This window comes from Portunus trituberculatus, chromosome 50 (genome assembly GCF_017591435.1).
Source record: "Portunus trituberculatus isolate SZX2019 chromosome 50, ASM1759143v1, whole genome shotgun sequence".
NCBI lineage: Eukaryota > Metazoa > Arthropoda > Malacostraca > Decapoda > Portunidae > Portunus > Portunus trituberculatus.
In genome coordinates this window covers 309,385-324,164 of record NC_059304.1, presented here as the reverse complement: position 1 = coordinate 324,164, position 14,780 = coordinate 309,385, and the positions used below count along the sequence as shown (strand labels likewise).

The 14,780-nt window shown below is 39.1% G+C and overlaps 1 protein-coding gene across 3 annotated transcripts in view; it reads right to left on the bottom strand.

Moving 5' to 3' along the window:
• Nucleotides 1-10,296, bottom strand: part of LOC123499709 (suppressor of fused homolog) — a 72,164-nt gene extending 61,868 nt beyond the window's left edge. Inside the window, exons 1-2 of one of the 3 annotated variants that reach the window (XM_045248115.1) lie at nucleotides 10,071-10,296; nucleotides 234-326 (exon numbers count right to left, since the gene is read on the bottom strand). In XM_045248115.1, the coding sequence (XP_045104050.1) occupies nucleotides 234-326; nucleotides 10,071-10,234 (257 nt within the window). In that variant the 5' untranslated portion in view covers nucleotides 10,235-10,296. Of the gene's footprint in view, nucleotides 1-233; nucleotides 327-9,957 lie in introns of all 3 variants that reach the window. The other 2 variants (XM_045248116.1, XM_045248117.1) reach the window with 2 other exon arrangements.
• Nucleotides 10,297-14,780: the final 4,484 nt, after the last annotated feature.

Sequence of the window (14,780 nt, the reverse complement as noted above, 5' to 3'; positions counted from 1 at the left end):
ATAAAACTGAACATTTATGTTATAATGTGGAACCAAGGATAGAAAATAAATATAATAATAATAATAATAATAATAATAATAATAATAATAATAATAATTCCGTAATAAGAATAATAATAACAATAATAATAATAATAATAATAATAATAATAATAATAATAATAATAATAATAATAGCAACGATAAAAACAATACGTAATAATAATACTATATACAAAGAATGTCCTCCTTACCTGACATAGTGCCAATGAGGAGGGATGTTCAACTTTGGATTTCCTGGATTTGCATACATGCTGATGTAGTCCAGGGGGTCTGGGCCCCCTAACCTACAAAACAGACAAAATATTTTCTTATTGCTGTATTCATTTAGGAATATCAGAATACCTAATCTATTACAAAAGAGATACCTTTTTATCAATAAATATGTATATAGTTTCTTGAGAAACATTTCTTTACTCTATAACAAAGGAACTTACAAACTGTGGTGTTTTGTAGATGCAAAGACCAAATCAAACATTTTAAAACATTTTCTTTGATAAAGGAATGGTACTGAATGTGACTAGCCAGATCAAAGGCATGCAAATTATAAATCATTATTATGATGCTGTAGTTTTCTATGTGCCTTACAACTGCCATCGCTATATTTTGAAGAAACATTTTAGACGATAATCCACCACTGTACAAGAAGCATGCAACAGGCTGCTGCTGTCTCTCATATATAAAGTTAGTGCCTGAAAATTAAACTATTAAGTTTAGAAATTAAAATTCAAAGATATTTTTTTGTCAGTGTATGTTTTTTGCCATCATGGTTGTCTGCTAGTCACCCAGCCAGGTGTGTGTGTGTGGGTGTGTGTGTGTGTGTGTGTGTGTGTGTGTGTGTGTGTGTGTGTGTGTGTGTGTGTGTGTGTGTATTCAACGGTCGCCTGCTAGTCACCCAGCCAGTCTTCCCCATTACGGAATGAGATCAGAACTCATACTGACCGGTCTTCAGTTAGGACTGAGACCACCACACACATCTCAGCACACACCAAGACGGCAGGGCCACAATCCCCCGAGTTACATCCCGTACCTATTTACTGCTAGGTGAACAGGGGCTACACATTAAGAGGCTCGCCCATATTCCTCACCGCTCGCGGGATTTGAACCCGTGCCTTCTTGGTTGTGAGCCGAGCGTGCTAACCACTACACTACGCGGTGTGCTATATGTGTGTGTGTGTGTGTGTGTGTGTGTGTGTGTGTGTGTGTGTGTGTGTGTGTGTGTGTGTGTGTGTGTGTATTTACCTAGTATTTACCTAGTTGTAGTTTTACAGGGCCTGGGCTTTTACGCTCATGTGGCCCCGTCTCCATATCTACATTTATCCAATTTTTCTTTAAAACTATGCACACTCATTGCTGACACCACTTCTTCACTCAGACTGTTCCACGTCTCAACACATCTTTGTGGGAAACTGTATTTTTTTTATATCTCTTAGACATCTTCCTTTCCTCAGCTTTTTACTATGCGATCCTGTGCTTCGACTGTCATATTCTTCTCTCAGGAGCAGTTTCTCATTATCCACTTGGTCCATTCCGTTGATCAATTTAAAAACTTGTATCAGATCCCCTCTCTCCCTTCTCTGTTCCAGAGCTGGTAGATCCATAGCCTTTAGTCTCTCCTCATATGTCATCCCTTCAAATTCCAGAACCATTCTTATAGCCATTTTTTGTAGTCTCTCCAGCTTCCTTATGTGTTTCTTTTTATAGGGGGGGCCACACTACCCCTGCTTATTCCAATCTGGGTCTTATTATAGTACTTATCAATTTCTTCATCATTTCTTTGTCCATGTAGTGAAATGGTTATCCAATATTCCTTAGCAAATTATATGTCTCTCTGAAAATTCTATCAATATGGCTTACCGGTTGATTGTTTTCTTCCATCGTCACTTCCAAGTCCTTTTCCTTTTTTACTTTTTCTAGTTCTACTCCATCTCTCATCTTATAGATTCCCACTGGTCGTCTTTCACATTTTCCCATTTCCATGACATGGCTTTTGTCCACATTGAATTCCATCTCCCATTTTTTACTTCATTTCCAGATCTTGTGTAAGTCTTCCTGCAGTATTTCACAATCCTCTTTTTGTTTTTATGACTCTGCACAGTTTCGCATCATCCGCAAACAGATTTATGTAGCTGTTCACTCCCTCTGGCATGTCGTTTATATATATGAGAAAAAGTATTGGTGCCAATACTGACCCCTGTGGCACTCTACTGCTATTTTTCTGAAAATTTAGGGAAAAATATTTTTCTTTTTCTAAAATATGAATATGGTGTTGGCAACACTCTCTCAAAGTTTTGTGGTGAGATATTTTTTTTTTCAAATTGGTTTTTATTAGGAAAATAGATAAAAATATTGTGATCATTGGCAACTCGGTAACACAGGTAATGCTTTTTTATTGTTCATTGAATTAGAATCTGTTTTCTTTTTTTTATATTGGAAATGAATAATTATTTTCTGGTAGCATTTAGCAGCCTAACTCAGTGGCCTGAGCTAGCAGAATGTTGTCATCTGTGAGTCAGTGGTCTGTGGACCTCACTAGGGAAAGGTTGGGTGTACTGCTCATTCGTGATATACACTTTCTACCTACCTATGGTCCCTGGCCTTCCCTAAAATGACCTTCAGGATTAACACATTGTTCTCCACTTAATAATAAAGCATTTGGTACAAGTACAAAAATGCTAACAAGCAAATCTACTCTCTGGGAAGGTGTAATATTATGAAAAATTGACTACAAAGGCTAGCTTCATAGGTGACATCCTGGATTTACACCAGCAGTATCACTATTTCTCACATTCAGAAATGTGACAGTAAACACTAGGTAGTGGTGAAGAGGAAGGAGAAACAATTTAGACCAAGATTACCAGGCAGTGCTCATTTAAATGACAGCCATGAGATCTTTAAACTTTAAAGACCCCTCTTGCAAATCTTTTTTCTTTCTTTTTCATTCAGAAGCCTACTACTTTGTTAGTTTATAACTAAAATGAGTGATCTTTGTTTTGCTACAAAGAAGGAATTGGTTTCTATTTTTTCTAGTGACTGAAATAAATATACTTAGTTTCAAACATTTTCTATTTTTTTTTCTTTTAAATCACTGGGTTGTCAGAGAACTTGTAAGAAAGTAATATTTACACTAAGATGGAGAGTACTTAGGGAAAAATTATTCACTAGAAATTGTTTTACATTAGTTCTTTCAAAAAACACAGAGAACAAAATACTCAAACAAAATGACTTGATAGAGAAAGGAAACAAAAGTAGTGCATAAAATTTGCATAAATATTTGTTGCTCTAAAAGTTATTTGCATAATTTACTCAGGCACATGAATTATAATGCATTATATAAGGGATTTCTCCATAAGCTAACTGAAGATTGCATTCTTATGTTCCACACAGGAGTAAAATTGGCGATGCCCTTCTAAGTCATTGCGCACATAGACTCAACATCCAGCTTTGGAACAAAAATGAGGATAGAGAAAGTAGGAGGGAACAGAGAAGAAGGGGCTACTGTCAGTTGCCTAGACAGCTGTGTTTTGGTGAAGAAAGAAGATGAGGTTTAGTAGAGGAGAGGTGGTGTTCTACAAATTGAAAATTAGACCTAAGACCACGAATGTTGCAGAAGTTAATGAAGGAAAAGTTGAGGAAGGTGTCAAGACATTTTGGGTTGCCACCATGAAAGAAGTCTGACCTGGGGACATTTCTGGTCCCCTCCCCAGAAGGTGATTCTGAGGCTGGATTTGGAATTGCCATTTTTTTATTTTTCAATTTTAAGTGAAGGGTGTGTGTGTGCAATAAGTGCATGTAGTTTTGTATGAAGAAGAGTTGTCTTTAGAGGACAGGCTGTGACTGCCCCCCTTAAGTTGTGAGATACAAAGGGAAATGTTCAGCGAGATCACAACTAGCTTTAATGGAAAGCTCACAGCACCCCCTGAACTAGTCCTATTAGACCTTGCTGGGAGTGAATTATCATTTCAGTAGGTGTCTACTACCTCCTCCACTGGATTTTATTATATTCAGTTCTGAAGTGCCTTCATTGTTGTGGTGGTTCATCTGAGGTGAACAGCAGGGAAACAAACAAACAACAATTACCAAAATTTTTACATATCTAGAGGCCACCTTTTAAGTGATTGAATGCTTTAATTACATACAGTTTAGAGATGTTTCTCAATGTCATGTGGCCAAGACAGGACAGATGTGGCCCCACAATGTTTCAGATAGTTTGTACATGTTTTCCAATCTCTTACTATACATGAAGGGGTCAGGCTTCTTCACAACTGGAAAATATATGAAGAAAGTGGATATTTTTACCTGGTGGGCCTTCCCAACTAAGGTAGAAGCCACATTCTGCTTTTGTGCCAGCCCCAAGCAATAAGTAGACAGCCACAAAGACAATGCTAGAAAACTAGGCTGGAGAGTACAGCATATGCAGCAAAAAATACACTAACAGGCAAAGAAAGATGTTGGTTGAGTTGCTAATCAGATAACTCAAAGGTTAGCAGTACTGGAAGAGAGTATCACTAAGATGTTTGGAAAGAGATTCTTTAAAAGCAGATCATTCTGAGAAGAGACACAATTTTGTGGTAGGGAATTACAAGTATTAAAGCCTCTTATGCTCAATGATCTTCTAATATCAAAATGAGAGTGAACACAGAAAATTTTGTACTGATGTCCTCTTGTGTGGTTAATAGCTGAGCGATGGTCTTCAGGTTTTATCGAAGAAACACCATGAAAAATCTGCCAGTATACAATCGAGTCATGACAAAGAAGTATGACTTGGATGGAGTACAAATTAAGAGTTTTTAAGTGTTCTTGGTAACTAAGATGTTCCATACCACAGATTGTTTTAGTCCACCACTCCTTCTAGCAAGCTCTAGTCACCAAGATGTAAAGTGCTCCAGTGATGAAGAATACTCTAATGATGGTCATATGTGAGTGGTGAAGAGAGGTAACATGAATGAAGACTAGTGATTAATTGTTGATTTCAAGATATTCTCTACCACTCTGCTTGCTTTATGCACAATACGTGTTGGTGGAACTTCAAAGAAATGTCAACCATGATGCCCAAATCTATGGCAGCTGCTTTCATTGGTATTACCCTACCATCAAGGAGGTAATGACCTGAGACACCCAGTAATGACTAATCCAGACTTCCTTTGGAATCTTAATAATGCATACTTGGAGGAATTAATTTGTAGTCCCCAAGAGGTAGCCACTTGATGTAGTGTTGATATCACCTTGACATGATACCATATCTCTCAACAAACCAGGACCAGAGGAGGTGCTGACGCCAACATAAAGCATAAGGTCATCAGCAAATATTTTAACGGCAAATGTGATGTTGTGATTAATATAGTTAAGAATAAATAAAAGAGAAGAGATCCCAAAACAGAGCCCCTGAGAGATTCCAATAAGAACCTCCCTTGAATGGCTGTATTGATTGTTAACAACCACACATATACTTCTATCAACCAGAAATTCCATGACCCAATGAAACAATTTACCTTTGATACCAAGACTGGATAGTTTGTCTAAAAGAATAGAATAGCACACTGTGTCAAAAGTTTTTAAGAAAAGTCAAAAAGAATTAAGTCAACATTGAGGCCTTGATCCAGCCAGGAAATAAAATGGTGGTAGGTTAGAACTAACTGGTCTTCAATATTGATCTGCCAGGCCTGAAGCCATATTAATCTTCATTTAACAGCTTATTAGACTGGACATAATCATCGATAAATTTGTGATTTGTGACAAAGACAAACTCTCCACATTCTCTTGTGCAAGATATGACTACTTGTTAACACGTTAACCGCATTTGGCAACTCAGCACACTTGCTTGCACGGCGTAACCTTCATTGCCCGACCACGCCAGCGTCCATTGGACTTTTGCAGAGAGAAGAGGTATATATCATTGTGAGAGTGCTGCCTCTAGTATAGAGCGTAAAAATCCATGGTACAAATATATACCGAATTGCGGACCAGTATTTTTTTTTCCCTTCTATTGCGTATTGGTACACCAGTGTGCCAGGCATGGGCTGCAGCATATGATGATATATTCTTGACACTATCAACAGTACCTGAGTAAGGTAATAACTTAGTTCCAAGTGGAATGAAAACCAGAAAAGGAGAAGAGATTGTAAAACCTGAAAGTGTCATTGAGTACAATAAAGCAAAAAAAAGTGTTGATGTTGCTGATCAACTCAATTCCTACTACTCGCCACTCTACAAATAAAGGAAGTGGTACAAGAAGCTGGCTCTGGAAATGATTGCTGGGTTATCAGTGACAAATGTTCAAATTCTATACAATAAATACTGCTCAGCAAAACAAGTATGCCTAAAAACCTTCATAGAATCAGTAATTCTCTCTTACTAAAAACATTCCTGAGGAAATTACAAAATCAGGGAAGAAGACCTCTGATATATTGGGTGCAAGAAAAGAACATACCTTACATGAAGCAGATGGACCAATGAAAAATACAAGGAAGCGATGCAGAGGATGCTATGAGAAAATTTCACTGTCTGAGGGATACAAGGTGGCCACAGACAAGGCTAGGAGAGTATCCACCTATTACAATGAATGTGAGGGTCAACCACTCCTTTGCATTTCATGTTTCAACGAAAAACATGACTTGTGTAATTAGTGATCAACATTATGATGATCTAATATTCCATTATTTTCTTATATTGATTGTATTTTTGAAGTAATATGTCACCAAACATTACTTGTTATTCAGAAGCCTATTTTTTTCTTTCATCAAATGAAATTATTGTCTTATCATTTTTATCTTATTTTCCAGTACCTTAGCAACACATCTGCAGTCATAATAAATACAAATTTATACACAAATTGGTTACATACTCAAGTTTGTAATAGTTTTTAGAAATTGATATTCGGGCCTCAGATGTACCAATACGCAACAAGTGAAACATTTGCTTGGTACACGGGTGGCCCGATATGCAGTTAACGTGTTAAACAGAGATTACTCTTCTTCATAAAAATGACAACCTCTTTGGGATTGTCCATGATAATCAATTAACATGTATTTAGTAGATGGCCTGTGAATTAGTCAGCTTTATCAGTCTCTGGCTTATATCATATGAATGACACTCCAATAATTTCATTAGCATATAGCTAATAATATTCAGCGAACAGGTGGCATGGCTCACAACCTACTTAGCTCTATGGTTAATTGGGAGGCATTTCTTTCTTATTCCTATTCATATAGCACACTTATACTGGAATACTGCTCATCCCTGTGAAATTTGGGTTACATTACAGAGCTATGGCTACTGGAGCATGTTCAGAGACAATGGATAAGAAAATTCAAGGCATAGAACATCTGGATCACTTTCAAAGATTGAAAGCTTTGGATTCATATTCAGTTCAAAGTTGACCATTGTACCATGAAATGGTTAAGTATTGACAAATTTTTCAGTCATTACACTATTGCTCCTGAAGACATGTTCTGCAACCCAACACTAGATACATCAGGTTATCATTCACTTATCAGTACACGATTGCTCAGGTGAAAACAAATAGATACTACATGCAAAGTGGTTATTCAGCACCAAAGGAATTACTGTACTTTAGAACTCTCTTCCCAAAATGTTGTTTCTGCAAATCAATATCTGATTTCAAGTGTCGAAGAATCTCTTTCTGTTCATATTGGTGACCATCTTTATGAACTTATGTAATTACTATCATTATTTTTTATTCATAATTTTTATGCTGCAGCACATAATACACTAATCAGCTAATTATGAGAAACCTGGGAGGTTATAGGATAATATTGGTTGGTTAGCACATCAAAAGAATGCAGCTTTTGCTGGACATCTAAGGATTTTCAATCTAAGGTAACTGGAAACCTACCAGGTAAGAAAACAAAGTGAGAGGTCAGGTCGTCAGATTAGATTTAGTCAGGTCAGATCAAGTCATACAACATTAGGTTATGTTAAGTCAAGTTAGATCATGTTAGGATTGATCAGGCCTGGTTAGATTAGGATTGCTTTATCATAAGCTATCATCTCCATTCAAGTACCCTAAAATCACCTCACTTCCCAGCGAGTCCCTGAGATCATGAACATGATGCAGGGAGAAGAGGCAAAATGGTTAATGTCTAGAATCAGTCCTTATCAGTAGCACATAAAACAACTACATGTTGTGTTAATATGTTGACTTTACTTCACATTTATGAAGTTCTTTTCTGGTGCAAACCTTTAATTGGCTTATAGTCATGCTTTGAAAAACTCAAAATCATGTCATATTTGAAACTGATTCCCACAAGTAATATTTCGCAGTGTTCCTCCTCTTTTTCTTGTGGCTGTTTACATTAGTAGGACATTGTGGTGTCTACAAATCATGTGCCACAGATGTCCAATGAGAGCCCGCCATGCCAGTAGGTAGTTAAATGATATATCACGGCGAAACCAATCACAGACCTTCAACTATAGAATGAGAGCCTGCCAAGCCAAAAGGTACTTGTAGCATTGCATTTGTTTCTCTTGAGAGAGAACCACATCAGTTTCTATCATTTGCTAAGATGCTTTCATCATGGATGGCCAGTGCTCTGACTGTGATTTCAGTGTTTTTTTAGTTCTATCACCGCAACATCAGAAACGCGAGACACATGTTTGACTGTGAGTGCATCACAAGTTGATTTTGTTTCCCAAATTATGAGTAATATAAGATACCAGACAATTTTGTGATTTCCTTGAAATAGTGGAGCGTGGCAGCACCATGTCAGTCTGTTAGGAGGGAGTGGCTGTGGTGAGCCTTGCTGTTATTGGTGAGCAACGTTGCCAGTGCTTCGCAACATTTTGTATATAGGTTAAAATTACATTAGGTTAGGTTTTGAGTTTAATGTCTTGAATCAGTCCTTTTCAGTAGCGCATAAAACAACAGCACGTTGTGTTAGTATACTCAATTTGCTTCACGTTTATGAAGAAACTTCATGTTTCTTCCGGCAGAAGTCTTATATTGGTTTATAATGATGCTTTGGAAAACTCAGAATCATGTCAAAAACAGAGTCTAGCGAGCATTTTCCTCTTGGTCCCCAAGCTTGTTATTCTTGGGGAAGGGATTGGTGATGATAGGGAGGAAGGGTTTGTTCTAGGCATTTACTAGTTTTGGTTAGTAATCAGGGGGGAGGGTGGTCCACTAGTCTAGAGCAAATCATTGGCAAATATTTAGCAAAAATGACATTTTCTGGCTATTTTGGGCAAAATAATGCCATTTTTCTCTTAAGATATTTTTTTGAATTGCCTAAAATGGTCCATTTTAGCTTTCTCCACCCAAAATCTCCGCTTCCCCTCAAGGTCCCCAATCTTGCTGTTCTTGGGGAGGGGATTGGTGATATTAGAGGGGAATGACTTGTTCTAGGTAGACATTTACCGGCAAAATGAAGCATTCTCGACGTGATTTGCGTTCAAGATCAACATAAAGAAATAATAAAGTAAATTAACGAATGATATTTTTTTAATTGAAATGCAGTTTGGTTCTTTTGTAAACAAATCGGCACTGTCCCCAAGAAACCGTCCCGCGCGCTCGCCTCGATTCCTGGCTCCCACTTAGCAGCTCCTCCACCCAGCTGATTTGACGTCACATATATGAAGGCACGCTATTGGTCACAGAGAGAGAGAGAGAGAGAGAGAGAGAGAGAGAGAGAGAGAGAGAGAGAGAGAGAATGAGTATGGTAACGAATAAGGCAGCATTTCCCACCTTTTTTTTACCCTTGCGTAACCCTTAAAGTACATGACATGTCTCAAGGAACCTCTGCGCAAAAAACAAAATTATATACCATGTATTTCTCATTTAATGTGAAGTCAAATCAGCTGGGTAAAAGAGCTGCGAAGGGGAACCAGGAATCGAGGCGAGCGTGCGGGACGGTTTCTCGGGGACAGTGCCAACAAATAACCCAAAATTCTTTTGCATACCTTCTCATCGAGCTGCCTTGATATACAGACACCAATTTTGATATGATTGTTTAGTTCCAAACAGTAGCAATCTACAGCGTTAATAAGGAGTGAGCCGAGCCAACCTCCATTACCAGTACTTTAGGAGGGCGGTCACTTGTAGGGGGTTGGGCTGGCCGGGATACATTTCACTGCACCTCGCCAGCAACGCCTGCAGACCCGCGGGGACCACACCAGCGCCTTCCTCAGTCCCCTCAGCTCCCCCTCCCACGGCGCCCTCACCCTCCCTCCAGTCCATCGTGGTGTGTGTTCCTCCTGCCCAGATTCTCTCTTCCTCGGGCGAAATGCAAATACAAACTCCTCAATTCTATAGGGAAAAACAATGCACATTAACACCATTAAACAAAAGAGCATCAATATTTTTATATATTAACAATTGAAATCTATTTTGGTGTAGGTTCTTGTATATTATACAGATTGATGCCTCGTATCCATGTTGTCTTCTATCGCTTATATAGTCTTAATATAGATTCTCGGACAAACCTAGTAGCCTTTTATATAGAACTAGTTTCAGGTTGCCACAGAATGGGTCCTTTCTTCACACCGCCCCTGACATCTGCCACGCAGCGCTGCCAGCGTGCGCTGCTCCAACTCAGGAGCATTGTCAATATTGTCAATTAACATGGTGCTCTCTCTGAGTCTCATTCTCTCAACTTCTCAAGATTTCTATTATATATTAAGATGGGTTCACACATGCCAATTGGCGACTGAAATTTTATGTCAGTAGATGGTGCCTAGCGACTGGAGAAACCAGTCGCAAAACAAGACCAACATGGTTGTCCAGTAGGTACATGTTGTCTTGTTTTTAGTAGATTTGTAACTATATTTACATCGTAATGTCACGGAGTAAGCTTTGAAAATTTGGTTTTCAGGTATAGAGATGATGTTAGAGTTGGTGAGGGAAAAAGAACACATCTGAGACCCCAAAAATTAATTATAAAAAAAAAAAAAAAAAAAAACGCAAATCGTTATTCGACGAAATAGCTGCCACTCTACAAGAAGTTTCCGTCAGTGCAGGGTGTCGTTGGAGGTGAGGACTGGAGACTTATCAGGATTAAATTTGATCGCAATTGTGCATATAGTCTTACGATTAACAATTTTCTTATGAGAAATGTAGGCTAATTTAGAGTGTGGTAGACACTCGATCCTTTCTTTCCTTCTACTTAGCCAGGGACGTATCCGAAGGCATTTTCTTTTCTGTTGACTCTTCCTGTACACCAAAAGAAGAGCAACCACAGCTTCAGCATCGTCACTGGAGGAAGACATCTTGGCGGGTAGCTGTTTGTTTACATTCATTTCCCGTCAAGGCGCCAACTAGTCGATACTTCCAGTCGCTAGGTGTGACACTTTCCGACTAGAAGGGATGAATCGGAAACTCTACCGACGTAAAATTTCAGTTTCAAATTGGCACGAGTGAATCCGCCTTTATACAATGTATCTTAATGTGCTTTGTATTTCTTTTCATTATCATCTTATAGTTAAGAAAATTTACCTATGAAGTGTAGACGCCAAAAACATCTCAAATAACTTCACTTCTTCATCTTTCCCTCCTTTATTTCATCCTGATGGCACCACTGCCATCTCTTCTGTCTCTAAAGCTGAACTCTTCTCTCAAACCTTTGCTCACAACTCCACTCTGGACGATTCTGGGCTTGTCCCTCCCTCTCCTCCTCCATCTGACTATTTCATGTCTACAATTAAAATTCTTCGTAATGATGTTTTCCATGCCCTTGCTGGCCTAAACCCTCAGAAGGCTTATGGACCTGATGGGGTCCCTCCTATTGTTCTCAAAAACTGTGCTTCCGTGCTTGCACCTTGCCTGGCCAAACTCTTCCAACTTTGTCTATCGACTTCTACCTTTCCTTCCTGCTGGAAGTTCGCCTACATTCAGCCTGTTCCTAAAAGGGTGACCGTTCTAACCCCTCAAACTACCGTCCTATAGCTTTAATCTCTTGCTTGTCTAAAGTTTTGAATCTATCCTGAATAGGAAGATTCTCAAACATCTGTCACTTCACAATCTTCTGTCTGATCGCCAGTATGGCTTCCGTCAAGGTCGCTCTACTGGTGATCTTCTGGCTTTCCTTACTGAGTCTTGGTCATCCTCTTTTAGAGATTTCGGTGAAACTTTTGCTGTAGCGTTAGACATATCAAAAGCTTTTGATAGAGTCTGGCATAAAGCTTTGATTTCAAAACTGCCCTCCTACGGCTTCTATCCTTCTCTCTGCAACTTTATCTCATGTTTCCTTTCCGACCGCTCTATTGCTGCTGTGGTAGACGGCCACTGTTCTTCTCCTAAATCTATTAATAGTGGTGTTCCTCAGGGTTCTGTCCTGTCACCCACTCTCTTTCTATTATTCATTAATGACCTTCTTAACCAAACTTCTTGCCCTATCCACTCCTACGCTGATGATACCACCCTACATCTTTCCACGTCCTTTCAGAGACGACCAACCCTTCAGGAAGTCAACAGATCACGCAGGGACGCCACAGAACGCCTGACTTCCGATCTTTCTAAGATTTCCGATTGGGGCAGAGAAAATCTAGTAGTTTTCAATGCCTCCAAAGCTCAATTCCTCCATCTATCAACTCGACACAACCTTCCAGACAACTATCCCCTCTTCTTCAATGACACTCAACTATCTCCCTCTTCCACAATGAATATCCTTGGTCTGTCCTTTGCTCATAATCTTAACTGGAAACATCACATCTCATTTCTTGCTAAAACAGCTTCTATGAAGTTAGGTGTTCTGAGGCGTCTCCGCCAGTTTTTCTCGTCCCTCCAACTGCTTATTCTGTGTAAGGGCCTTATCCGTCCCTGTATGGCAGTGGTTCTTAACCTTTTTTGGCAGCGACCCAAAATCTTGCACAAATCAACCATCGCGACCCAAGCCTACATAGATATACAAATTGTCCTCCACTCTGCTCCCTCCTATACACCCTCCACCTCCGCCAACGATTACGTTTAAGAGGCAGATGTCTTGTTGGGTATGGGAGATTCTTTACACTTCAAATAAATTTACTGCTTTGGAGTTTTTATTTAATCATGGTCTACTTAGAATCCTAAAACAATGCATCATGATTTTTAGTTATTACAATATATAATTATAATATATTTGTAGTGGGAAAATAATTATTTTCTGCAATCCCTTAGCGACCCAATAAAATGGCTTGGCGACCCAACTTTGGGTCACGACCCAGGGGTTAAGAACCACTGCTGTATGGAGTACTCTTCGCATGTATGGGGGGATTCCAGTGACACAGTTTTACTAGATATGGTGGAATCAAAAGCTCTTCGTTTCATCAACTCCCCTCCTCTGACTAACTGTCTTCAGCCTTTCTCACCGCCGAAATGTTGCATCTCTTTCTATCTTTTATCACTATTTTCATGCTAACTGTTCTACTGATCTTGCTAACTGCATGCCTCCCCTCCTCCTGTGGCCTCGCTGCACAAGGCTTTCTTTTTCTTCTCATCCCTATTCTGTCCAACTCTCTAACGCAAGAGTTAACCGGTACTCTCAATCATTCATCCCTTTTACTGGTAAACTCTGGAACTCCCTCCCTGCATCTGTATTTCCGAATTCCTACTACTTGTCTTCTTTTAAGAGAGAGGTATCGAGGTATTTGCTCCCAAACTTTGGCTGACGCTTTTACACTTTTTAGAGAGCCAGCACTCAATGGGCCTCTTTTTTTTAATCTTTCTTTTTTTTTGCCCTTGGCTGACCCTCTTCCCTACGTAAAAAAAAAAAAAAAAATAAATAAATATTTTTGGCGGTAAGAAAGAGGCTGAAGTCAGTCAGTCAGAGGAGGGGACTTGATGAGACGAAAAGCTTTTGATTCCACCCTATTTGATAAAACCGTGTGAGTGGAACCCTCCAAACATGCGAAGAGGACAAGGACGGATAAGGCCCTTGTACAGAGTTAGCAGTAGGAGGAGCGAGAAAAACTGGCGGAGACGCCTCAGAACGCCTAACTTCATAGAAGTTGTTTTAGCAGGAGATGAGATGTGAAGTTTCTAGTATAGATTATAAGTGCAGGACAGACCGAGGATATTTATTGTTTGGCAGGATTCCACTCACACAATTTTATTAGACAGGGTGGAATCAAAAGCTTTTCGTCTCATTAACTCCCCTCTTCTGACTTGATTTTCTTCAGCCTCTTTCTCACCGCCGAAATGTTCTATCTCTTACTATCTTTTATCACTATCATGCTAACTGCTCTACTGATCTTGCTAACTGCATGCTTCCCCTCCTCCTACGGCCTCGCTGCACATGGCTTTTTTTTCCTCTCATTTTTATTTTTGTCCAACTCTCTAATGCAAGTTTTAACCAATACTCTCAGTCATTCATACCTTTCTCTGGTAAACTCTGGAACTCTCTGCCTGCTTCTGTATTTCCATCTTCCTACGACTTGACTTCTTTTAAGAGGGAGATTTCAAGACATTTGTCTCTGACTTTTGGCTAACTCTATAGCTAACTCTTTTAGGGAACTGGCAAACAAGAGGTCCTTTTTTTAATATTTTGTATTACCCTTGATCCGCTGATCCTCTTACATAAAAAAAAATAAAATAAAAAGATTTAAGTCCTTCCGTGATATCTGTCATCTAACTAAAAAACATTTATAACTTTCACTCTTCATCCTTCCCTCCTTTTATTTGAATATGATAACACCACTGCCACCTTATCTATTTCTAAGGTTGAATACCTCGCTCAAGCCTTTGCTGAAAACTCTAGCTTGGATGATTTGGAGCATGTTCCTTCCTCTTATCCACCTTCTGATTACTTCAT